General features: G+C 53.2%; 2 protein-coding genes and 1 long non-coding RNA gene across 19 annotated transcripts; 2 read left to right on the top strand and 1 right to left on the bottom strand.

Annotated features, from left to right (window-relative positions):
- The first annotated feature begins 5,512 nt into the window (after positions 1 to 5,512).
- POLM (DNA polymerase mu) lies at positions 5,513 to 15,844 on the top strand. 15 transcript variants are annotated; one of them, XM_001142835.6, is made up of 11 exons: positions 5,513 to 5,839; positions 7,174 to 7,357; positions 8,131 to 8,229; positions 8,349 to 8,519; positions 9,279 to 9,350; positions 11,459 to 11,579; positions 13,561 to 13,693; positions 13,858 to 13,960; positions 14,066 to 14,308; positions 14,383 to 14,466; positions 14,714 to 15,844. In XM_001142835.6, the coding sequence occupies exons 1-11, from the start codon at positions 5,652 to 5,654 to the stop codon at positions 14,798 to 14,800; spliced, it is 1,485 nt and encodes a 494-aa protein (XP_001142835.5). In that variant the 5' UTR covers positions 5,513 to 5,651; the 3' UTR covers positions 14,801 to 15,844. The 15 variants fall into 15 exon arrangements, with proteins under 15 accessions (XP_001142835.5, XP_009451261.4, XP_016812841.4 ...); XM_009452986.4 differs by having other exon boundaries at positions 14,661 to 15,844; XM_016957352.4 differs by having other exon boundaries at positions 8,334 to 8,519.
- Positions 15,845 to 18,813: 2,969 nt separating this feature from the next.
- Positions 18,814 to 22,395, bottom strand: LOC107975781 (uncharacterized). 3 transcript variants are annotated; one of them, XR_010158440.1, is made up of 5 exons: positions 22,307 to 22,395; positions 21,997 to 22,092; positions 20,707 to 20,781; positions 20,092 to 20,288; positions 18,814 to 19,529 (listed from the first exon to the last, which is right to left on the bottom strand). It is a non-coding gene; the product is annotated as an uncharacterized LOC107975781 (long non-coding RNA). The 3 variants fall into 3 exon arrangements; XR_010158443.1 differs by having other exon boundaries at positions 20,092 to 20,271; XR_010158441.1 differs by lacking the exons at positions 20,707 to 20,781; positions 22,307 to 22,395 and having other exon boundaries at positions 20,092 to 20,271; positions 21,997 to 22,089.
- Positions 22,089 to 25,352, top strand: PGAM2 (phosphoglycerate mutase 2). The gene is made up of 3 exons (XM_001143059.7): positions 22,089 to 22,966; positions 23,070 to 23,250; positions 25,149 to 25,352. The coding sequence occupies exons 1-3, from the start codon at positions 22,553 to 22,555 to the stop codon at positions 25,313 to 25,315; spliced, it is 762 nt and encodes a 253-aa protein (XP_001143059.1). The 5' UTR covers positions 22,089 to 22,552; the 3' UTR covers positions 25,316 to 25,352.
- The last annotated feature ends 11 nt before the right edge of the window (positions 25,353 to 25,363 follow it).

The raw sequence follows: 25,363 nt of genomic DNA, 5'->3' as shown, positions 1-25,363 counted from the left end.
GAACTCCGGACTCAGAGCCAGGAGGGGAGGCCGGGTGTGTGTCTTGGCTCTGCCGCTCAGACAGAGGCTCCTCGTCCACAAAATGAGAACAAAAACTTATGTTCCTTCCCTCCCTGCCTGCTTCCAAGCAATCCATGCCCTCTGTAGAAATTTTAGAAAGTACAAACAAAATGAAAAATGTTCAAATCACCCACAATTCCACTAACCACTGCAACCATTTGCTTAGCTTTGTTGCACCTCTATTTTCCATGTATGACATATATATGTGTGTTTTTACAAAAACAGCCTCACATTATACATACAGCTGTCTGCTTTCATCAGGTAACCGTGTCAAATCTTCTCATGCCACTGAATATGGCCATAAAGCACCATTTTTTTGTTGCTGTTGTTGTTGTTGTTGTTGTTTTGAGATGGAATCTTGCTCTGTCACCCAGGCTGGAGTGCAATGGCGCGATCTCGGCTCATTGCAAGCTCCGCCTCCCGGGTTCAAGCAATCTTCTGCCTCAGCCTCTCGAGTAGCTGGGATTACAGGCACCCATCATCATGGCCGGCTAATTTTTGTATTTTTAGTAGAGATAGGGGTTCTCCATGTTGGCCAGGCTGGTCTTGAACTCATGACCTCACCTGATCTGCCACCCCGGCCTCCCAAAGTACTGGGATTATAGGCGTGAGCCACTGCGCCCAGCCAGCACCAGTTTTTAAAAGTCAGGCTGAGTGCGGTATAGTTGCCATACTGTAAAATTCACCCTTTTCTGTTCATAATTCTATGAATTTGACAAACACAGTCTTGTAACCTGTAACTCCCACCACAGTCAAGATAGAGGACATTCCATCACCCCCAAATGCCTTCAAACTCTTTGTAGTCGACCCCAGCTCCCAGCCTTGCCCATCACTGGTCTGTTTTCTATCCTATAGTTTTGCCTTTTCCGAGTTGTCATATAAATGGGATCAGAGCATATGTGTCTCCTGCCACTTAGCATGAGGCACTGAAGACTCACTCAAGCTGCTGCATTACCGGTTCCCTTCATCTCAATGTTCCTTAGCATTCCATGGGATGCACACACCAGTGTGTGAAGCTGTTCCCTGGGTCAAGAACATCTGGAGTGTTTACAGTTTTGGGTGATTAAGAGTAAAACTTCACAGAATCATTTTTAATGGCTGCATAATATTCCACAGTATGAACACAGCAACATTTATTCCACCAGCTCTTGGTCACTGGATATTCAGGTGGTTCTCAGCTCTCACTTTTACACGCGTAAGCTTCTTGTCAGGGTCTCCATCTCCCTGAAGGGTCCCCTCCCTCTAGAGCAGTGAATCTCAACCTTGGCCACACATCAGTCACTGGGGAACTTTAAAAATGCCAATGTCGGCCGGGTTTGGTGGCTCACGCCAGTAATCCCAGCGCTTTGGGAGACTCAGGTGGGAGGACTGCTTGAGGCCAGGAGTTTGAGACTAGCCTGGACAACATAGTGAGACCCCCCATCTCTACAAAAAATAACTTAAAAAAATTAGCCAGGCGTGGGGGCACATGCCTGTAGTCCCAGCCACTCAGGAATCTGAGGTAGAAGTACCACTTGAGCACAAGAGCCAAGAGTGATTGTGCCACTGCACTCCAGCCTCGGTGACAGAGTGAGACCTTGTCTCTAAAAAATTAATAATAATAAATAAAATGCCAATGCCCAAGCCATATCCAGACCAATTAAACTGGATTATTTGGGGAGGGGCCTGGGCCTAAGTATTATTTGGAGCTCTTAGGTGTACCCTGCTCCACTGTACTCTGGAGAGGGGATGGTCTGGACCTGTGGGGGGTGGCCACTGCTGCCCCTGTGGCAGTCCCTCTCCCTCCCCAGACCCACTCCTCACTGCCTTCCCACAGTGACCACCACAGACCAGTACAGGGAAACCAGGCCCACTGAAGATGGAAACTCAAAGACAATTTCCAATGTGCAGGAGATAATCTAACCATCTCCTTTCAGTGGGATCTTTTCCATAGCTCAAGGGCCACCCTCTGGGAAGGGCAACTCCTTCCAAGTGCCTCTTGGACACACCCAAGTCCTAACCTGCCCTCACGACTATGCCTCTTGTTTAAGCTGCAAAAGCTACCTCCAGTCCTGGGGATATTCTTGGCCCTAGTATGGCTCCCCACTGTGCCCCACCCCCATCTTCCAGTGGGACACCCTCCCTCACCCCTCCTCCAGCAGGTATACCTCCCACATCCTCAAGCAGGGACCCCCTCCCCAACCATCCTCCAGCAGGGACACTCCCTCACCATGTTCTCCAGTGGGGACACTGTTGCAGCAGAGAAAGTTTTGTAATTGCAGGGCCAGACAAGCAAGGAGGATGAAAGATAATTCTCAAAACCACCTCCCCCAGAATTCAGAGGCTAGTGTTTTTAAGGGTGCTTCAGCAAGCAGGGGACTAGGGAACTGAGACAACTGATTGGCAGTGGATGAAATCACAGAGGTGTCAAAACTATCTTCAAGCAGCTAAGTCAGTTTCTTGGTGTGGGTCACAGGTCCAGGTAGTGTCTCTTGGTCTGCTAAAATTCTAAATCTAGAAAATATCTCAAAGTTCTTTAGGTTTCATAATAGTGATTTTTTTTTTTTTTTTTTTTGAGACGGAGTCTTGCTCTGTCTCCCAGGCTGGAGTGCAGTGGCGTGATCTCAGCTCACTGCAAACTCCACCTCCCGGCTTCAAGCAATTCTCCTGCCTCAGCCTCCTGAGTAGCTGGGATTACAGGCATGTGTCACCACTCCCAGCTAATTTTTTTGTATTTTTAGGGAGATAGAGTTTCACCATGTTGGCCAGGCTGGTCTCGAACTCCTGACCTCCAGTGATCCACCCGCCTTGGCCTCCGAAAGTGCTGGAATTACAGGTGTGAGCCACTGTGCCCGGCCTCTATATGAGCAGCTGGAGAAGTTAGAAATCTTGAGATTTCTGGCTATGTGACTCCAGGGCAGTAAGCATTATAGAAAAGCAAGCTAAGTGAGAAACGGCAGGTCGCTGTTTATGCCCATTCTTTAGCAAAGTTCAGGCCCCACCACAATTCTAACCTTGTCTTATGAATGTGGTTTCAATCTCCAAACAAGGAGGGGGTCAGTTTTTCTTGCCTTTAACTATGAACTAAATTCCTCTCATAGTTATGTTGGCCTCTGCACTACAAGAAGAAGAAAAAAAAAAAAAGAAATAAGAAAACCAATTTAGTCTGTGAGGTTAGATGCAAGAGGGAGTCAGTCATGTTAGATTTCTCTCATGACTTACAATTCTGCAAAGGCGGTTTCACCTCCACGGCAGGCCACCTCTCCCTGGGTATAGGGCACATCTTCGTCCTGCAGAGCAGGCAAGTCCCTCTCTCTCCCCACCTCCTCACCCCTTCTTGCCCCCACTGGCCAATCTTCATGACTCCTTCAGCCCCATGTTGTCCTAGCAGACACTTTGCAGCAACCACTCAGAGGGCCTGGCTGATTTCTAAGCTAGGCAGTTTCTTCCACTGTCATTTGGATGAGATTCCTTGCACAAACATTTTTGCACAGTTGCCCAGTGTTTTAAGTATTCAGGTCTCATAGACTTAAAAACTGCCTCTGCCTTCCCAGGAGAGAACAAGGGCTCCAAGGGGAGCCCAGGTGCTCTGGCCAGACAGAGGACATTAAAAGGAACAGAAATGGTTTTAGACAGCTAGAGGGATCTGCTCAGGGGATATTTGGGCAGAGCCTCCTCCTTGAGAAGGGTAGGAGCCAGATCCACAGACGAAGACCCTTAGAGCCTGCCCATCCCTGCTGGCACAAGGGGAGGATGGGGAGAGAGGGACCATACGCAGGCCTCCTGGCTTCTGTATGTGGGTCCTGAGGCCCAGGAAGCTCTACAGCCCTGAAGAGGTAGATGAATTAGGAGGCTGGGAGATGGTGTAGGAGGTCAAGAGGATGCCTGGGCTGAGCCATCTCCCCCACTCCCCTCAGCCCTGTGCTCTGAGTGCAGAGATGGGGAAGAGCCAGCCCACTAAAGATGTCAGAGAGGAGCCAAAGAAAAAGGATAGGTGCTCAAGGAGTCTGGGGCTCAAGACTGAGGACGATGGGGCAGTGATGAGGAGAGGCATGAGGAAGGGGGTTGCATCTGATCTGGCATGTCCCATCGGTTAGGCTGAGCAGTGCCACACTACCGTAACAGAGGTTACAAACGGAGTATATCTAAATAAGATAGACAGAAGACTTGATATTATCAAGGCATCAGATTTCTCCAGCTTGCTCTATAGATTCAATGCAATCCCAATCTTGGGAAAGGAATTGCTGGATCAATGTGTATTATTTTGTTTTCATTTTGTTGGATGTGGTTGCCAATTGGCTTCCACAGTCCTTCCTATGGATTGCCAATTCCCTCGCACCTTCAACCTGTGTGGTCAATTTTTTTGAATGTTTGATAAACCCACAACTGAAGATATTCTCATTTAGGTATTCTGTAACGACTGGACAGGTTGGGCACTCTGGTCATAAATTTATTGACCAGGATTTCTTCTAAGAATCATCTACGTGAGTTTCTTTGCTAATTTTTCTATTAAATTATTGTCTTTTTATCTATGGACAATTTGATAAGATTATCATGAGATAATCTTAATTCCAAAATATCTCACACTTTATCCCAGTTTATCTTCTGACTTTAATTTTTAATCAGATTTAAAATTTGTCTGTAGTCCAGTTTATCATTCTTTTCCTTTAGTGTTTCCAAGTTTATTGTGATATTTAGATCGTAAAAACATTCACCGACTTTTTTCCAGTACGTTGTTGGTTTCCTTTTTAGATGGAAATGTTTGACCCATCTGGAATTTATTTTGGTGTTAAGGAATGAGGAAGGGCACCAACTTCTATTTTGCCAAATGGCCCGCCAGTTGTCCTAATGCCATTCAACTGAAAAATCTTCCCGCGTGTTTGAAGCGACCGCCCCACCAGCGCATTGGAAACCCGCGTGTCGGTCCTGCGCCCGCCGGCTTCCGTGTGACAGTCCCGAGCGCAGAGGGATCGGGCAGAGCCCGCACGCGTCCGCCCCGAGCCGCCGGCTCAACCCTAGACCCAGCCCCGGCGCCAAGGACACAGCCCACCCCGCTCCGCCCGGGCCTAGGTCCCAGTTCACCCTCCCTAGCCGAGGACGCCCCCTTGACCCCGCCTCCTCCACCCCCTCCAACACCCTCCACCCCCTCCAACACCCTCCACCCCCTCCAACACCCTCCACCCCCTCCAACACCCTCCACCCCCTCCAACACCCTCCACCCCCTCCAACACCCTCCACCTCCTCCAACACCCTCCCCGCCCCGCTCCAGCCCAGCCTTTCCTCCCGGAGGCCAATGGGGCCGAACAGCGCTTTCCGAGACATTAATTTAAATAAAAGGCGGGTCCTCTGCTGTTATTTGCATGGAGGCGGGTCTTCCGGAGCGGCCGGGACACCCAATCCTGTAGGAGCCCGGACCCTCCCCAGCGCTCCGACTGGCCCAAGTAGCGAGCCCCACGGAGAGGCCTCATTTGCATAGGGCGGGGCCACGTCCTCTTCCAGCCGGCGGCCGCCCGCCCGCCCGCCCGCTTCCGTCAACCTCACTGCGGCTTCCTTCCGTCTCGCTCGGAGTTTCCCTCTGCGTTCGCTCCGCGCTGCTGGAGGCTGTCGTCCCAATGCTCCCCAAACGGCGGCGAGCGCGGGTCGGGTCCCCTAGCGGCGATGCCGCTTCCTCCACGCCGCCCTCGACGCGCTTCCCGGGAGTCGCCATCTACCTGGTCGAGCCTCGCATGGGTCGCAGCCGCCGGGCCTTCCTCACACGCCTGGCGCGCTCCAAAGGCTTCCGCGTCCTTGACGCCTGCAGGTGCGGGGCGGCGCGGCGCGGCGCGGCGAGGGCTTCCATGGCACTTCTGGTTTTGGATTCTAAGTTTGCAGTGGCACTTCGTGGTCTTGTGACCTTTCCCTGAGCCTCCATTTCCTCTTCTGTAAAGGGTGCTATTAATTAGGGCGAGGCGTGTTTTAAAGGATCACTGCGAGAATCAAAACCAGAGGTCAGGGGTAATTAATAAGCAGTAGGCCGGGCGCGGTGGCTCACGCCTGTAATCCCAGCGCTTTGGGAGGCCGAGGCGGGCAGATCACGAGGTCAGGAGATCGAGACCATCCTGGCTAACACGGTGAAACCCCGTCTCTACTAAAAATACAAAAAATTAGCCGGACGTGGTGGCGGGCACCTGTAGTCCCAGCTACTCGGGAGGCTGAGGCAGGAGAATGGCATGAACCTGGGAGGCGGAGCTTGCAGTGAGCCGAGATCGCGCCACTGCACTCCAGCCTGGGCGACAGAGTGAGACTCTGTCTCAAAAAAAAAAAGCAGTCGTATTTGCTAACAGCCCTTCTGCCTGGGCTATGTCCCACCTGTGAGCGAGACTGACTTCTCAAGAGGCCCGGAGCCCGCAGGCTCCTCTGTCCTCAGGCCTGAGTAAATAACACGACTGAGAAGCTCTTGTAGGAAGGGAACCAAGAGAAGAAAAAATGGCGGCTACAGAGACAACACCCAGAGTAAGGGAGCTGGGGGTGCCCCCTAGTTTGGAGGTTGAGAGAGCAAACGAACCTGGGGCTAGTATTCCCCCACAGTTGTGTTTGATTTTTTAACATTATCAGGGATCAGTAGTGCGCCAGACCCACTCAGGAGAGGATGATAGCAGCTTAGAGTGTACAAGGCACTGTCTTTGTACAACAACCCCACAGGGTGGATATGTTATCTCTGCTTTACAGAAGAGGAAATCAAAGTATAGACACGTGGCTTGCCCAAGAGCCAAACAAGTATGTGGCAGGCAGAGCTGGGGTTCAGACCCAAACAGGCTCCTCCATCTCTGCTGAAACCCTTGCTCTTAGATGAAGACCACCTGGTCCTGACCCTAAGGAATTCCTTTCTTTGAGGTGAAGAGGGAGGGAGAGAGCACAAGACTGGGCTGTGCTTGTGAACATAGCCAGGGCAGAGAACTACAGTTCTGAGGGCTGAGTGGTGGAGGTGTTCATCTACCAGGAGGAGGGGCTGGGAAGGCTTTCTGGAGGAGGTGACGTTTGCAGGATGAATGGTCACTTACCATGCAGAAGGGACGGCAAGAGTGAAGGCTTGGAGCCAACCAGGACGGGCTCTGGGCCTCACCCTCCTCCTTCTCTCCCAACTCCCTCCACCAGCTCCGAAGCGACACATGTTGTGATGGAAGAGACCTCAGCAGAGGAGGCCGTCAGCTGGCAGGAGCGCAGGATGGCAGCTGCTCCCCCGGGTTGCACCCCCCCAGCTCTGCTGGACATAAGCTGGTTAACAGAGAGCCTGGGAGCTGGGCAGCCTGTACCTGTGGAGTGCCGGCACCGCCTGGAGGTGAGCTGGGTGGAAGACTAGAGTGGGGGCTACAGTGAAAGCCCCAGTGTAGGCCATTGCTCAGCTGGGACAGGTGACATGGCAGCAATGCCTCAATGTCCTTCAGAGGAGGTGGGCAGTGAAGACTCTACCCAGATCACCAGGGGCCCCCTATAAGCCAGTAGAGGAACCACAGCAGGGGCTGAGGGGGCCAGGCCATCTCAGCTTCTATTCTCACCACTGATGCAAATTCTGGGGTCCGCTTATTTTTACCTTCTTCAGGCCTTTCTTCCTCACCAAGTAGATGACACAGCAACTCCGAGCGGGATGACCCATGGGTTAGCAGGAGCCTGTCCTCAGGATGCTATAAGGCTCCCGGCCTCTGACAGGTGTGGGCTTGGGGCCAGGTTGCCTGCGTTCAAATCCTGGCCCAGCCTGTGAGCCATGGTTGTGGGGCAAGCCCCTAGCCTCCAAGGCCTCAGCATCCCCAGCCCGCTTGGTTGTGAGGATTGGGGTGATGGAGTATATGCGTCATGTGCAGCAGCAGGAGAAGTGCCCACAGGGCTGGCAGATGTGATTGCTGCTACCCTGGCATAAGGAGCCCCATGCACAGCCTGTTCTGCAGGGCGGTGCCTCCCTCAGCCCCATGCCGCTGGTGTTTTGTTGCCCACCTCTGTCCCATGAGCTCCAGAGGGCCCGAGTTGGACACCCCAGGAGAAACAAAGCCTGGGTACAGCCTGGCTCTCCTGCCACCCCTGCAGCCTCACAGTGACCTGTTTATTGCCCATCCCCAGGTGGCTGGGCCAAGGAAGGGGCCTCTGAGCCCAGCATGGATGCCTGCCTATGTCTGCCAGCGCCCCACGCCCCTCACGCACCACAACACTGGCCTCTCGGTAAGCCGCTTCTATGAGCCTTGGCCAGCCCTGGGGGTTGGGGACAAGGGTACAGATGGGTGGTAGCTGGGGGATTGGAGCTGCCCACCCTGCCCCTTACCTAGGGCCCCTCCCTGCAGGAGGCTCTGGAGACACTGGCCGAGGCAGCAGGCTTTGAAGGCAGTGAGGGCCGCCTCCTCACCTTCTGCAGAGCAGCCTCGGTGCTCAAGGCCCTTCCCAGCCCTGTCACAACCCTGAGCCAGCTGCAGGGGCTTCCCCACTTTGGAGAACACTCCTCTAGGGTTGTCCAGGTAGGTGCTTACCATCCTAGCAGGGTGAGTGGGTGGGTGGGGAGGCCTTGGGGCCTGGTGAGACAGCAGAGGGTGCTGTGGGGGTGGGTGAGGACAGACAGTCGTGGGTGCTGACACTGCTCTAAGGCCTCAACAAGCCACCCTCTGCGCTCAGATTCCTCCTGTGCACACCAGCCATTTACTCCTGGGTGGCCTAGAGGACCCAGTGAATGGCGCTGTGAGGGGCCTGGCAGGGCTAGGGGTGACACTGTTGTCATTGTCATTAGTCCCAAACTGCCCTCCACAGTGGAATGAAAGAGAGCACCCTGAGTGTGAGCATCTCTTTTCAGTGCCCCAGTGTGTTTAGTTGTCCTTTAGTGCACTTTCATTGCGAGAATACACAGTGACAGAAGATGCTTTTAAATGAAGTAGTATTGAGTTCACATGTTCTGAAAAGCAATTGTTTATGTATCTTGGGACTTATTTGACTGAGAGATGATCCACGTTACCTGGCATCTCAGCTGTTGTAACTCCAGGCCCGAAGGAGCTTTGAGGCTGGAGCCCTGGCCTCCCAGCTGTGTGGCAGCAACTTTGGTCACCTCCCTGGGCACAGTCTCCATTTCCAGGTCCTACTGGACCCTGACCCCACAAAGTTGTCTCTGCAGGGTGTTGGAGGGGACTGCCTCAGTCCTTGGGCCCCTAGCCCTGACCCTAACTCCCTGCCCTTCTCTTTCTTCCCACGCCCTCAGGCTTAGAGTTCTGCTTTGTTCCCTCCCCCAGGAGCTGCTGGAGCATGGGGTGTGTGAGGAGGTGGAGAGAGTTCAGCGCTCAGAGAGGTACCAGACCATGAAGGTGCGCAGGGCAGGGCTCGGACCTACCCCAGGAATGTCCTGCCCTGGGAATGACAACACAGTCCACACCATGCACGGGGAGGCAAACGGGCAGCTGACCCAGCCCAGGGGTCAGAGAAGGTCTTGCCGAGGAAGTGGCAGCTAAGCTGATACCTGATATGCACAAGGCAGCCAAGTGGAGACAGGCAAGGAAGAAGCTTGTTTTGAGGACAGAATTTTCTAGATCACTCAGCACCATCTGGCTTTTGGGGGTTTTTGTTTTGTTTTGTTTTTGAGACAGGGTCTCGCTCTGTCGCCCAGGCTGGAGTACAGTGGTGCGATCACAGCTCACGGCAGCCTTGACTTCCTGGGCTCAAACCATCCTCCCACCTCAGTCTCTGGAGTAGCTGGGACTACAGGCATGTGCCACCACACCAGGTTAATTTTTAAATCTTTCTCGTAAAGATGGGGTCTTGGTAATGTTGCCTAAGCTGGTCTCAAACCCCTATGCTCAAATGATTCTCCTGCCTTGGCCCCCAAAACGCTGGGATTATAGGCATGAGCCACTTCGCTCTGCCTTGACTGGTTTTGATGGAATATTCTCAAGTAGATTACATGCTGTGGCATCTTAAACAGAGCACTGTGAACCAAATGTACCCTTGGGTGCTGCCACTGAGCATGCTGGGCTTGCCCTTGCCCGCCTTCTGCAGGACCTTATGTGTTATTTTCTCAGTGTTGTCAGCCTGCCTGTTTCCATGGCCACCTTCCCTCTGTTTCTGCTCACTCCTGGTCTGATAGGGAAATGCCGTCTGAGTTCTTTTGGATGCCTCGGGTGTGCCTGCTTTGACACCCTTCTGCCAACTGGCTTTGTGGCTGGAGGTGTCACAGCGGTGGCCACATGGATAACTGTCAGTGAAGTGTGGCTTCCTGGGTGGATGGGGCCTTGGGAGGTCACACAGAATGTTGTCAGGATTGACAGGGAGGGCTTCGAAGAGGAGAGACTTGAGCAGTGTGTGCAGGGCAAATGGGCTCAAATATGCAGGGAAGGGGGCAAGGGGCTCTGGCAGGGACAGGGGACCAGATGAGTGGGGCCACCATGGTGAGTGTGGGAGTGAGGGGCCTGAAGATGATGAAATCCCCTTGAAGTGGTGTGAGGTTAGTGAGTAATTTCACTGTCAGCCTCAGCCCCAGCCCTGAAGGCATCTAGGCTGGCAGAAAATTACATTAGTAATGAGAAGTTTATTAACAATATAATTGGGTTAATCTCATCATTTTTAGTCAGGATTCTTTGGGTTGCAAGTGACAGTGACCCACCCCACACCGTTGGTTCACAAAATAAAGGAAAAGAGGGCCAGCAGAGCCCAGGATGGGGAGGGCTGTGGCCGGTCTGCAGGACAACTGGGCTCAATGACCTGGGTATCACCAGGCCACTCTTCCTCCCCTCTGCCCCTCTGCACGGTGGCTTCGCCCTCTCTTGTGACGCACCAGCTTCCTCCATCGGTTGGAAATGTGGCTACAAAAGGTGCTCGGCTGCCACAGGCTACAGCTTCTGCCACTGTGTGGGCCTGCCCTCAGTCTCAGATCCAGAATTCCTAGGGAGGGACTCTAGTGGCTGACCTGAAGCAGGTGACTTGGTTGGGCTGGGGCCCACCCTCTGTGGGAAGATATGTGAGCACCCCAGCCAGCCCTGCCAACTCTGCTCCTAAATCCACCCTTTTGATTGTTAACTCCTCATTGTTTTTTGCTGTTGGCTAAGGAGGAGAACCACAGAAATTTGTTCCACCTTCTGTTAGGTGGGAGAGGCATGGTTTTTCCAGTGACTTAGGAGCCCCTCGTGCTGATGTGTTAGGGTGACTGTTTTGATTATGTTGGAATCACAGGCTAGAGCTGTGTAAGTCCCTTTCATAGAGGAGAGGAGAGGGTTGTGCGTGGGTTTGTTCCCAGAGATGGCAGGCTGGGTAGTCAGGCTCCAGGTTTGAATCCTTGCCCTGTGGTCTACGGCAGGTTGCAAGTAGGGACGGCGCCTGCCTGGTGCATGGTGCTCCATGGGCCACACCGTCCCGGAGCGGGTGATCATCCGAGTCTAGCCATGAGAGCTCTGCCCAACTGGGCTACTCTCCTTCCCCACAGCTCTTCACCCAGATCTTCGGGGTCGGTGTGAAGACTGCTGACCGGTGGTACCGGGAAGGACTGCGAACCTTAGATGACCTCCGAGAGCAGCCCCAGAAACTAACCCAACAGCAGAAAGCGGGTGAGCCTTCCAGAGAGGCTGGGCCCTGGGCTTCCCTAAACTGCACCCTGGATCCCTCAGCATCAACTCCCTAGAGGGAAGGGAGCAGTCTGGTGCAGAGGGTTTGGTGGCAGCCTTGTGTGGTGGGCTTCCTGGGGTCTCCACCCAGTGCAGTCAGGATCTATCACGGCCCTTTCTCAGTGGACGATGCTGACCACAGCAACTTCCATGATATGCCAGGGGCTTGTGTCCGCCTACTGGTTAGACTTTGACCAGTGACCAGGGACAGCCTGGGCCTTGGGCACACTGCCCAGTGTGGTGCTTGGTACATGGAGGCCTGCAGAGGTGGCACCGAGCAGCAGAAAGAACATCAGCTTTCGAGTTTGTTAGGCCTGGGTTTGAGTCTTATCTACCATTTGCCAGGTAGGTGACCATTGCCCAAGAAATAACCTCTCTGAGTCTGTTACATTTTCTGTAAAATGGAGAAGGAAGGCTGGGCATGGTGACTCACACCTGTAATCCCAGCACTTTGGGAGGTCAAGGTGGGTAGATCGCTTGAGCTCAGCAGTTCAAGACCAGTCTGGGCAACAGGGTGAAACCCTGTCTCTACGAGAAATACAAGAGTTAGCCAGGCGTGATGGTGGATGCCCATAGTACCAGCTACTCATGAGGCCGAGGTACAAGGATCGCTTGAGCCCGGGAGGTCAAGCCTTGAGGCCAAGGTGGAAGTTGCAATGAGCTGAGATTGAGCCACTGCACTCCAGCCTGAGTGACAGAGCAAGACCCTATCTCAAAAAAAAAAAAAAAAAAAAAAAGTGGGAAGGAATGAATCCGTAGGCTCCCCTGTGAGAGCCGGCAAGTGGCAGGTGTTGAGCAGATACTCTGTTCTCTCTGCATGGCCTGCCTGGCTACTCTGGCCACACCATCTGGGACCTCCCTTGGGTTGAGGGCTCTGCTGAAGCAATCCCCACAGCCCAGCAGGCACTGCCAGCTCCACTGCCTCTTCGCACATCTTCCCCCGGGCCACTGCCCAGTTCAGCTGACAGGAAGTGAGACCCGCAGAGCTGGTTCCTCTTGATCGCCTCTCCCCACGACAAGAGTAGTCAGGAATGGTTAGCAGCGTTTACTGAGAGCTCACTGTGCCAGGTGCTGCTGTTCCTCACATTTAAACCTCTCCTTAGCTGGGTGCCATGACTCACATCTTTATGTAGTCCCAGCACTTTGAGAGGCCGAGGCGGGTGGATCACCTGAGGTTAGGAGTTCAAGACCAGCCTGGCCAACGTGGCGAAACCCTGTCTCTACTAAAAATAAAAAATTAGCTGGGTGTGTTGGCAGACACCCGTAATCTCAGCTACTCGGGAGGCTGAGGCAGGAGAATCACTTGAACCTGGGAGGTGGAGGTTGCAGTAAGCTCAGATTGCGCCACTGCCCTCCAACGTGGGCAACAAGAGCGAGACTCCATCTCAAATAAATAAATAAACCTCTCCTTAACTGCGTGTGGGAGGCTGATAGGTGAGGACACAGAAGTAGGCCAGAGTGAGATGTTCGTCGTGGCAAAGCCATCTTCCATCCTTTTACCACTTCTTGGTCCCACTTTATGCATAAGGAAAAACAGCCATCAAAAGAGATAGCCTGTGGCATGACTGTATCAACATCAGTATCCTTATATTTGGTTGCAAAATTATAGTTTTGCAAGGGGTTAACCTTTTGGGGGAGCTAGGTAAAAGGCACATGGGATCTCCCTCTGTGCTATTTCTTTTAACTGCGAGTGAATCTACAACTGTCTCAAAATAAAAGTTTAAAATTTAAAGGGGGAGAGAAGATAGTGTCATGCTTAGATTGGGATCTCATTCTGCTCCCTGCCGTAGCCTCACCTTCCTCGGAGGCCTCTCCCGGTCCTGCAATGACGGGGCCCCAGGGTGATCACCTCATGCTGGTGAGGGATGGGGGCTCGGTGTGGTGGGCAGGCTGGGTGAGTCAGGAGGGCCGGTGCTGCCCCCAGGGCTCCAGCACCACCAGGACCTGAGCACCCCAGTCCTGCGGTCCGATGTAGATGCCCTGCAGCAGGTGGTGGAGGAAGCTGTGGGGCAGGCCCTGCCTGGGGCCACCGTCACGCTGACCGGCGGCTTCCGCAGGTAAGAAGGCCCGATGTGCCCCTCTGGCTTGGCTTCAGACCCCTCCCCAGTGAAGGGATCTGAGTCGGGGACCCTGAAGCGGGCCCACTCGTTGGAAGGGATGTGGCCTGGGGCTGGAGTGAGCAGGCCGTGTCCCTGAGTCAGAGTCAGACTGACCCCCTCAGGGGGAAGTTGCAGGGCCATGACGTGGACTTCCTCATCACCCACCCCAAGGAGGGTCAGGAGGCGGGGCTGCTGCCTAGAGTGATGTGCCGCCTGCAGGACCAGGTGAGGGCCTCCCTGCTCCCCAAGAGCCACCGCTGGCCAATGCCACCGCCTCCTGCTCTCTCCACACCACCGGGTGGTCTCAGCCACGCCCGCCTCTCCCCACAGGGCCTCATCCTGTACCACCAGCACCAGCACAGCTGCTGGGAGTCCCCTACCCGCCTGGCCCAACAGAGCCACATGGACGCTTTTGAGAGAAGTTTCTGCATTTTCCGCCTACCACAACCTCCAGGGGCTGCTGTGGGGGGATCCACGAGGCCCTGCCCATCCTGGAAGGCCGTGAGAGTGGACTTGGTAGTTGCACCCGTCAGCCAGTTCCCTTTCGCCCTGCTCGGTTGGACTGGCTCCAAGGTAGGCAGTGTGCCGCTGGGCCACCTGGGGGTGGGGCTGGGCCAGCCCTGCTGAGGACAATCCCTTCCCTACAGCTTTTCCAGCGGGAGCTGCGCCGCTTCAGCCGGAAGGAGAAGGGCCTGTGGCTGAACAGCCATGGGCTGTTTGACCCGGAGCAGGTACATTGTTGGGGACTGGGGACAGCAAACAGAACCCATAGTCCGCTCCCTGACCCACAATCTGAAATGGCCCCAGACCCCTCCAGCCTGAAACCCATAAGACCCGAATCTGGGTCTCCACACGCAGTTCCTGGCCCTCAAGAGCACACCCCACCTCGGCGCTGGGCTCTTCCCCACCCTCAGTCTTCCTGCAGGGAAGCAGCAGTGGCAAGACTCCTAGGTCACGGAAGTCCTGCTTCTGTTGCAGAAGACATTTTTCCAAGCAGCTTCAGAGGAAGACATCTTCAGACACCTGGGCCTCGAGTACCTTCCTCCAGAGCAGAGAAACGCCTGAGCCTGCCTGTGTCCCCCACTTCCACTCAGGAAATTGGGCTGCCCCCAACCTGGCCACTGAATGTCTCCAGGCAGATATGCTGCCCCCTGACCCCCACCTTCACCCCTCCCCGCCAAGGCCTGGCTCTTCCGGAGGTCAGTTGTGCCTGAAGGATCAGTTGAGCCCCTGCTGGTGTGCTGCAGGGTGTGATGAGGTGGGAGCCCTCAGTGCCAGCCTCATCACTGTGTGACCCTGGGTCTGCTCTTAGCCTCCCCATGGCTCACGTTCCTGCCCTGGATGGGATGTGAGCAGGGCCCACATCATGGAGCTGTGGTGGGACCTGCAGTCATGAATGGCAAGTGGTCCCTGATGTGCAGTGTCCCATTAGTTGCACTGCAGTTAACTGTGGCTCCTGCAGGGCACCCTGCCCAGAATGCCCAGAAGAGAACCATGCATACCTGCACTGCATTTGAGAGCCATGAGCTGGAGGCTGTGGTTCGTGCCAGCAAGGAGCCTACTGTCTGGTGTGCTGTAGGCATCTGGAGAGGGAGAGGGCCTGGGTAGGAGCTGGGAGGAAGATAATTTTCAACTATGGGGCTTCAGTACTGCAGCGCCCTGAGCCAGGCTCTGTGCTTCTGCCTTTAAGGCCTGTTCTCAGCACAATGTCTCAAAAATAGGTCATATCCTGCCACTCCCGTCGCAGAGCCCTTTAATGGTTCCAAACCCTAAGTCCACACATAGCCCCTGGCTCTGGCATCTCTCCAGCCCCACTGGCCCCGAGCTGCTTGACTCACCGGCTTCCTATTTGATGCACCCAGGCCCCCTTGTGGCCAACTCCCTCCCCTTCTCACTGAGGCAGAAGCACTGAGATGGGCTGGACATGGGTGCCCTCCATGTCCCTCATATCCCCAGGCACACTCTGGCCTCAGGTTTTGCCCTGGCCATGTCATCCACCTGGAGTGGGCCCTCCCCTTCTTCAGGCCTTGAATCAAAAGCCACTTTGTTAGGCGAGGATTTCCCAGACCACTCATCACATTAAAAAATATTTTGAAAACATGCAGTAAAGTTGACTCTTGGGGTGCAGTTTTTGCACACGTAGGGCACACCAGGTCCATCCCCAGAACACTTCCCATGCTGTCCTATTGTGCTCATGTGCTTCTCCACCCCCACCCACTTAGCGGTGCTACATCCCTATAGTTTTGCTTTCTCTAGAATGTCATGTAAATGGAACCAAACTATATTTAACCTTTGGACTGGCCTCTCCCCACAGCCTAATGCCTTTGACGTTCCTGCAGGTTGCTGGGTATGTTGAGTTTGTACTTTGTTCCATGCCATGGGTGTTCTACAGTTTATCCATTCAGGTGTTGAATGTCTGGGTTGTGGCCGGATGCCGTGGCTCATGCCTGTAATCCTAGCACTTTGGGAGGCTGAGATGGGTGGATCACTTGAGGCCAGGAGTTTGAGACCAGCCTGGCCACCATGGCGAAACCCCATCTCTACAAAAAATACAAAAATTTGCTGGGCATGTTGGCTCATACCTGTATTCCCAGCTACACGGGAGGCTGAGGCATAAGAATTGCTTGAATCTGGGATGCCAAGGTTGCAGTGAGCTGAGATTGTGCCACTGCACTCCAGCCTGGGCGACAGAGCAAGAGTCTGCCTAAAAAGAAAAAAAGTCTGGGTTGTTTCCAGGGTTTGGAGATTATGAATCGTACTGCTACAGACATGCATGTACAGGTTTTCGTGTAACACATGGGTCTTCATTTCTCTTGGGTAAATAGGCACAGGATTACTGGGTCATTTGGTAAGTATATGTTTATTTCATAAGAGCCAAGTTGTTGTCCCGAGTGCGTCTGTCATTTTGCAGTCCACCAGCGTTGTGAGCACCCCTGTAAGTTAAACACCACAGTAGGCAGTTGCTCTGTATCCCTGTCAGCACTTGATAGTTGCAGTATTTGTTAACTTTAGCTTTTCTAGTAGTAGGTACATAACAGTAGCTCACTGTGGTTTTATTTTCATTTCCCTAATGCCTGATAATGTTGAACATCTGTTCACTGGCTTCTATGTCCTCACTGGTGAAGTGGCTGTTCCAGTCTCATTTTTAAAAATGGAATTGTTGGCCAGGCATGGTGACTCACACCTGTAATCCCAGCACTTTGGGATGCCAAGGTGGGTGGATCACCTGAGGTCAGGAGTTCGAGACCAGCCTGGCCAACATGGCAAAACCCAAAGTGCTAGGATTACAGGCATGAGCCACCATGCCCATCTGTTACTGTTGAATCTTGAGAGTTCTTTATGTGCCACTATGGTGACTGGTAAATATTTTTTCCCAGTGTGTAGACTATCTTTCTTCTTTTAGCACTGTTTTTTTCATAGTAAATGTATTTAATTTTTGTGAAGTCCAGTTTATCAATTTATTCAGTTTACCAGTTTTTTTTCTTATGTTTTTGGAGTCCTATCTCTGACCCCAAATCACAAAGATTTTCTTTGCCTTCTTTTATAGTTTGTTTCTTTGTTTTCCCCAGAAACAGGGTCTTGCTCTGTCACCCAGGCTGGAGTGCAGTAGTATGATCATAGCTCACTGCAGTCTCAAACTCCTGTGCTCAAGCAATCCTCCTGCCTCAGCCTCCCAAGTAGCTAGGACTACAGGCACAAGCCACCAAGCCCAGCTAATTTTTTTTTTTGAGACGGAGTCTCGCTCTGTCGCCCAGGCTGGAGTACAGTGGTGCGATCTCGGCTCACTGCAAGCTCTGCCTCCCGGGTTCACACCATTCTCCTGCCTCAGCCTCCCGAGTAGCTGGGACTACAGGCACCCACCACCACGCCCGGCTAATTTTTTATATTTTTAGTAGAGACGGGGTTTCACCGTGTTAGCCAGGATGGTCTCGATCTCCTGACCTCGTGATCTGCCCACCTCGGCCTTCCAAAGTGCTGGGATTACAGGTGTGAGCCACAGTGCCCGGCCTTGAGTTAATTTTTATATAAGTGTAAAGTGGGGATTCATTGTTTTGCACGTGGAAATCCAGTTGTCCCAGCACCATTTGTTAAAGATACTATTCTTTACTCATTGAATTATTTTGGCACCCTTGTCAAAAATCAATTAACCATTGTGTGAAGGATTTTTCCCTGGACTCTTAATTTTTGCATATGTACTCATAAGAGGTTGGTCTGTAGTTTTCTTAGGTTGTTTGTCTGGGTTTGGTATCAGGGTAATACTGCCCTCAGAGAATGAGTTGTTACCTTTTACTTCAACCTATTTGTATCCTGTTATATTTAATGTGAGTTACTTAAAGACAACATAGAATTAGGTTTTTATAATCCAAACTGATGTCGAATTGGCGTGATGAGGCCATTTATGTTTAATGCAACTATTGAAATGTTTGGCTTTAGATCTACCATTATGTTGTTTTCTGTTTGTTCCCTGTTTTCCATTGCTGTTTCTTCTTTCCTTTTTTCCTTCCCTCCTATCTCTCCTTCCCCCTATACACACACACACACCCCCCCAACACACACACATAGTGGTTGTTCTAGGGGTTCTAATACACATAGTTTTTTTTTTTTTTTGGAGATGGAGTTTCGCTCTTGTCGCCCAGGTTGGAGTGCAATGGCACAATCTGGCTCACTGCAACCTCTGCCTCCCGATTTCAAACGATTCTCCTGCCTCAGCCTCCCGAGTAGCTGGGATTACAGGCATGCACCACCACACCTGGCTAATTTTGTATTTTTAATAGAGACAGGGTTTTGCCATGTTGGTCAGGCTAGTCCCGAACTCCTGACTTTAGGTGATCCACCCACCTTGGCCTCCCAAAATGCTGGGATTACAGGCATGAGCCACCCTGCCCGGCCAAATACACATACTCTTACAGTCAATTTAGATTAATGTTTTGCCATTTCAAGTAGCATGTAGAAACCTCACTACCATCTAGGTCCCTTCACCCTTCTCCCCTCATGTTCTAGTTGTCTTACATCTGTATACACTGAAGCCTCCATCAGACAGTATCATGACTTAATTCAACCATCACATAACTCTTAAAGAAGTAAAGAATAGTTTCATATTTATGTGGACTTTTGCCATTTATGATGTTCTTCCTGCATTCCCAAAGTTTTGAATTGCCCCCAGTAACCTCTTCTGTCTGAAGAACTTGGTTTAACATTTTTTTAAAGCAGATTCTTTGGTTATGAATTTCCTCAGCTTGCCTTCATTTGAGAATGTCTTTATTTTATTTCATTCTTTTATTCCAGTAAAATAGAAATTTTTACTGGATATAGAATTCTTGGGTGACAATTATTTCAAAACTAAAAATGTTCCACTTCTTTCTGGCCTCTATAGTTTCTGGTGAAGATCCAGTCTTTCAAAGAATTGTTCACCTGAATGAAATGTATCGTTTTTCTCTGGCTGATCTTATTTTTCTTGGTCTTTAGTTTTCAGAAGTTTCTTTATGATGTGTCTAAGCTTGGACTTTTGTTGTTAATTTATCCAGTTGTGTGGTTCACTGAGCTTCTTGGTTTGTAAGTTTATATCTTTTTCCAAACTATCATCTAATTTATGGACTCCATCCTTTGTCATTTCCATTTTGTTTAAGAATATTCACCAATACTTTCTGAAGGCTGGTTATAAATAGCTGCTTTGAAGTCTGTATCTGATCATTCCAATAGTTGAATCATCTCAGGATGGGCATGTATTGATCATCTTCTTTTCTCCCATGTTGAGATTTTCCTGGTTTTCATACTCTGGGTTATTTTGGATAACCTGGATATTTTAAATATTATGTTGAGACTCTGGACCTTGTTTAAATCCTAAGCAGAATGTTGACTGTTTAAAGTGTTTGCACTACTAGTCATATTAGTCCTGTGTCTACACCGGTCAATCTGGGACCTGCGATGTGCATCTAGGGTCAGCCCTGTGCGCAGCTTGGCAGCAAGCCGATGACTTCACATATCACTTTATCGGATCACTCACTTCATCTCTCCCTTCTCTGTACTCTTCCTGAAACACAACAGCTCCCTGCAACATCCCTACCAAGACCTCCAGCCACAAATCTGGGGCTCTTTCCCTACCCTGCTGCATACTCCCTGAAACTGCATCCAGGGCCCAGCGCAGGGGGGCAGAAAGGAGCTGCAGAAGGCGGTTGCCCCATGCTCTTGGGGCCATGGCTCCTCTAGACAGAGGGTAGCGTTACCCTCTCAGGTTTCAGGTGCGTACCCAGCTCACACTACCGTCACTGTGCCACCACTGCCACCTCCATGTTACTGCCCAGGAGCTGGGGTAGAGAAGAAAGGAAAAATTGGAGGGATTCCCCCAACTCACTGACCTCGAGGGGCTTCACATCCCACTCCTCTGATTCTTCCTGGAGCTCTTTCTGTTGGTGCACTTGAGGTTTCAAGCTGCCTGTGTGTCCAGGCTAGGCAATACTGGTTACCTCACCACTTCTCTGCGGAACTTTGAATCTGATCTCCTTTTCTTATCTGTCTACTGACAGCTGCTCCTGCATCTGTCCAGGATTGGTGGCTGTCAGTGGGAGAGACATGGGAAGATGCTCCCTCCACCTTCCTGGGACCACCTTGTTGACTCAGCAGCCTTCCTCGCCGCCCACCATGCCACGCCTTCCTGGATGGAGGCCCTGAGGGTGGCTTTTGGTTTTCCTACCCCTGTACCCCTCCAAGAAAGCTCTGGCACACTGCAGAGGCCAGCAACTACTTGTCAAATGAATCAAAGGAAAGTCCAGCCGGAGCCAAGGGTCAGAAGCAGGGGCTTGCTTCCCCGAAGTCCAGCCCTTCTCTGGGCTCCCCTTTCCTTTTTGACACCTCCTGCTTGGTTGGCAGTGAGGTCTCCCAGGTCTGGGGGATCCTTGCCACTGCTTCTGCACCCGGCCCTGGCTAAGCGGCCTTGTTCTCATCAAAGCTGCCGAGACCTGCAGGGTACTCACCTTCTACTTCCACTCCTACACAGCTGCAAGTGACTTGAAAATATGACCATGCTTCAAAGTCTCCAGTGATTCCCACTGTGTTGGGACACAAAGCCCACCTCTCTGCCATGTGCCCCTGATGGTCGCTGCCCCAGCTTGTTTGCTTTCTGTAGGGCTTGGGTCTTTGCCAACCCCTCTACCTGAATTGCTCTCCCTGTAGGACTCATCATAGCTGAGGCCTTTGCACTCCGCTCTTTCCACTCACATGTCACCTCAGGGCTGTCCCTGGCCTCTCCTTTCCCATCTCTCCCAGTACATTATGGTCCTTCCTTCCTAGCATCTGGTGCTATCTACGGTAGGCATGTTTAGCTGCTGGTACGATCCCTCCTCCACTGAAATATGGGCTTCATGTCTGGCCCCTGTGGGACTGCCAGAGCCTGGTCCTCAGTCATGTTTAGTTGGGCTAGTGAATCAACTCTTTTGGTCAAAGGGACAAACGCAGATGAGGAGATGTGGCTTCAATCAGGATCAGTGTGGAACAGTGAGACCTGCGCATGGCACTGCTAGGAGGGATGGGTTCCACCTGCCAGCCTTGGGGGTCCTGGCAGCCGACAGGACTTTGCCCACTGGGACTTGTCTGCCAACCTTTGGGTACAGAGCCTTAGCTTCACAGGCCCCAAGCCAGGAGCCCCTCCCCAGGTAGGCCAGCAGGGATGGAGGGAGGCCTGTCAAGGGTTTCTTGCACACTCAGATCCAAGTCTCAGAGTGGTGGTCCCTCTGCTGGCCTCTCACCTACCCGCTCCTGTTATCAGAAGTGTCGCAGGTGACAGTGTGGTCACTGGGGTGGGAGGAAGTGGGAGGCCCTGGATGGGGCCCATGCCCAAGGGTCTGGCCATGGCCCCTTCATTAGGGCCCCAATTGTGACTTTATTGCTCATAGTCTCTTCCCTGCCCTGGTGGCTCTCATCCCCCAAACCTGAATGCAGAAGTCTTGGTCCTGGACTCAACTCCATGCCACCCTTCAGCCTACGTTGTGGGTTCCTGCTAAGCTGAGCATTTACCTAACAATCAAGACTTCTGACAGTCCTCAGTCCTGCCCCCAAACCCCCTTGGATTTCTCTTTTTCAAGGTGGTTTCAGCTAGGAGAGTGAGCGTGGCTTGGGTGAGGGCAGATAGGGTGGGAGCATGGGGCATGTATGGATGAGACCTTGACAAAGGGACCCCGGAGGAAAGACAGGGGCCCTTTCCCCCTTTGTCCTGGAAACCCGGCTCAGCCCCAGCCCTTGCCCATTCTGCTGCTGCTGCCTGGTACCTTCCACAAGGCCAGACTCCTCTCCGCAAAGCTGTGGTCTGCACCAGCTCCTCTGGCTCTCCTCCTCTGCCTGCTGAGGGCCCCCTCCTAGCCTGGCTGCCAATCACAGGAGAAAGGGGTTGGGATTTTGTTTGTGCCTCTGTCTGAGCAGAGAATGGCTGATGAGGCCACTGAGCCTTGCCCTGGAGAGCCCCTCTGTCCCTGCTATCCCCATCTCCCCTGGCCCAGACTTCTGCCCTTCACGCCCATCCCTGACCAGCAGCCCCACTCAGTCTGGGCTCTGGGTGCCAGCTGGTTATAGACATGCCACCTGAACCCAGGCCAGGAGCTGGTGGATGCGTGGGGCTATTTTAAGCACAGCTTCTTGGCCTGCACACTCCCCTGGCCCCCAGCCCCCAGCCCCCAGCAGCTCAGCTACTGGTCAACTGCCACCGCCTGGAATGCTGATTGGCAGTTGGCTGGGGTGGGTGGGGGCTGGGAAGACACTATTAGAAAGCTGGGAGTGTTGGGAAGCAGCTGTCCCCGTCCAGAGTCCTCTGTGTTCCCTGCTGCCACCATGGCCACTCACCGCCTCGTGATGGTCCGGCACGGCGAGAGCACATGGAACCAGGAGAACCGTTTCTGTGGCTGGTTCGATGCAGAGCTGAGTGAAAAGGGGACCGAGGAGGCCAAGCGGGGAGCCAAGGCCATCAAGGATGCCAAGATGGAGTTTGACATCTGCTACACGTCAGTGCTGAAGCGGGCCATCCGCACCCTCTGGGCCATCCTGGACGGCACGGACCAGATGTGGCTGCCCGTGGTGCGCACTTGGCGCCTCAATGAGCGGCATTACGGGGGCCTCACAGGCCTCAACAAGGCAGAAACGGCCGCCAAGCACGGGGAGGAGCAGGTGAAGATCTGGAGGCGCTCCTTCGACATCCCGCCGCCCCCGATGGACGAGAAGCACCCCTACTACAACTCCATTAGCAAGGTGGGCTGCCTTCGCTGGGAAGGCCTCTGGGAAGCTGCAGAGTGGGGAGTCGGGTGGGGGCCCACTGGCTTGGGAGGGAAAGCAGCGTGCCTGTGTCCCCCAGGAGCGTCGGTACGCAGGCCTGAAGCCCGGGGAACTCCCCACCTGCGAGAGCCTCAAGGACACCATTGCCCGGGCCCTGCCCTTCTGGAACGAGGAGATTGTTCCCCAGATCAAGGCCGGCAAGCGAGTGCTCATTGCAGCCCACGGGAACAGCCTGCGGGGCATTGTCAAGCACCTGGAAGGTGAGGCCACCTTCAGGAGCCTGGGCAGGGTGGGTGGGCAGCAGCCCCAGCTGGCTTCTCATCTCAGCAAAGTCTCTCGCCCATGGACCAGGCTGCTTTCTAGGCGTGGGGCTCCACATCATTCACTGAAAAAGGAGGGCTGAGAAGCCATTTTTTAGTTTTGTGAAATTTTCCCCATTTCTGTGTAACTGGGACACACTCCACAGGGGCTGACCGCACTCGAAGCTCGCTGTGTCCCGAGGCGGGGCAGGCTCCAAAGGTGGCATCTGCCCAGGGACACCCAGCTAGGAAACGGAAGGGCTGGGCTTAGAGCATCTGGCTCCAAATCCCAACTTACTGTGGGGCCCTGGACAAGCCACCTCCATCTCTGGGCCTCTCCCTTTTCCGGGGTGGTGGGGAGCTCCGCCTGGTACTGAATCCCTTTTGATGTAGGCTTGGACCCCTCGCAGGGCCCTCCCCCATCAGGTCCTCAGAATCCCTGCATGAGCTTCACCACCTATCTCCCTCTGGAGCCCATCTCTGGGCAAAGGAAAGACCAATTAAAAGAGGGGTGCAGGACTATGGAGTGGCCAGACTCTGGGCTTGTAGCTGGGCTCCCACTGAAGAGCAAGGGCTGACAAATGGGCCCGGGATGCATGGGTGCAGCAAGGCCTCGCCCAGAGTGACTGGCACCTCCACTCCGCCTCCCACCTTAGTATTCTGACACCAGGGCAGTCTAAATTAGCATCTGAATGACCTTAAAGCTTGTTGAGTCCTGGAAAGGCTAGAAGGGTTTGCCCCAGACCTCCTGCTCCTAGGGCCGATGGGCGGTTGGCCAGAGCACCCAGACCGGCAGGCCCCGGAGACCCAGCCAGCCCCAAGCCTGCCCGCTCCAAACATGGACACCTGGCACCTGGCACTGGGGCCAGGCAGAGGGAAGGACCACCTGCCTCCTCTCCCTTCCAGAGACTTCATGCAGCCCCATGACCCTCCCACAGCCTGGTTTGGGGAAACCACTTTTGGTGGTGAATATGAGGGATTTCACTCTGACTCCCCAGAGAACATTTTCTTAAACCCTCCTGCACGGAGCAGGGGTGGAGTGGCGTGAATATCAAAGGTCGAGCTGCTATTCCCAGCTCAGGGGCTGCAGGAGGCAGGCGGGGTCAGGTTTCGACCAGGCTCGGCCTCCCTGTCCCTCCTCCAGCTCCATTCCACACTTGCTCCTCTGTTCAGGATGTCTAGAATTTAGAGCACTTTAGAAACCAAAGGGCGCCGGGCACGGTGGCTCACTCCTGTAATCCCAGCACTTTGGGAGGCTGAGGCAGGCAGATCACCTGAGGTCAGGAGTTTGAGACCAGCCTGACCAACATGGTGAAACCCGTTTCTACTAAAAATACAAAATTAGCCGGGTGTGGTGGCGCTCACCTGTAATCCCAGCTACTTGGGAGGCTGAGGCAGAATCACTTCAACCCAGGAGATGGAGGTTGCAGTGAGCCAAGATCGTGCCATTGCACTCCAGCCTGGGCAAGAGGAGTAAAACTCCATCTCAAAAAAAAGAAAAAGAAAAAGAAAAGAAAAAAAGAAACCAAAGGGTGAGTGTCCCTTCCTGACCCTCAACTTCATTCTGGCTGGAGTCACACTGGGCTGAGGGAACTATGGACAGCACCACCACAGATCACAGCCACTTGGGTGGGGCTGAAGTCTCCATTTTTTTCACCACTGGGCTATTTCTGTAGGCTGCTTGGTCTAACTCAGTTACTCCTTGACCTTTGGCAACATTTCTGTGGCCTCGTTCTCAGGGCTGGGAAGGAATTGGTGCCAGGGGAACTGGCTCTGTGGCCCACAAAGGTCACACAGTGTCTGCTGTGTAAACAGGCTGGGGACAGAGGGGCTAAGGACACCTATTCCTTCCGGCATAGGGATGTCAGACCAGGCGATCATGGAGCTGAACCTGCCCACGGGGATCCCCATTGTGTATGAGCTGAACAAGGAGCTGAAGCCCACCAAGCCCATGCAGTTCCTGGGTGATGAGGAAACGGTGCGGAAGGCCATGGAGGCTGTGGCTGCCCAGGGCAAGGCCAAGTGAGGGGTGGGCTTGGGCAATAAAGGCACCTCCCCCCACAGCCTGGAGTCC

The sequence above is a fragment of the Pan troglodytes genome, chromosome 6 (assembly GCF_028858775.2).
Source record: "Pan troglodytes isolate AG18354 chromosome 6, NHGRI_mPanTro3-v2.0_pri, whole genome shotgun sequence".
In the NCBI taxonomy this organism is placed as follows: Eukaryota; Metazoa; Chordata; class Mammalia; order Primates; family Hominidae; genus Pan; species Pan troglodytes.
The sequence above is the reverse complement of the archived record's forward strand: the minus strand, read 5'-3'. Positions and strand labels throughout refer to the sequence as shown.

Coding starts and splice junctions, on each gene's coding strand:
- POLM (XM_016957349.4), top strand. CDS start 5,652: ATGCTCCCCAAACGGCGGCGAGCGCGGGTCGGGTCCCCTAGCGGCGAT. Junction 5,840..7,173: donor CGCGTCCTTGACGCCTGCAG/GTGCGGGGCGGC, acceptor TCCCTCCACCAG/CTCCGAAGCGACACATGTTG. Junction 13,694..13,857: donor CTGACCGGCGGCTTCCGCAG/GTAAGAAGGCCC, acceptor TGACCCCCTCAG/GGGGAAGTTGCAGGGCCATG.
- PGAM2 (XM_001143059.7), top strand. CDS start 22,553: ATGGCCACTCACCGCCTCGTGATGGTCCGGCACGGCGAGAGCACATGG. Junction 22,967..23,069: donor ACTACAACTCCATTAGCAAG/GTGGGCTGCCTT, acceptor TGTGTCCCCCAG/GAGCGTCGGTACGCAGGCCT. Junction 23,251..25,148: donor CATTGTCAAGCACCTGGAAG/GTGAGGCCACCT, acceptor CTTCCGGCATAG/GGATGTCAGACCAGGCGATC.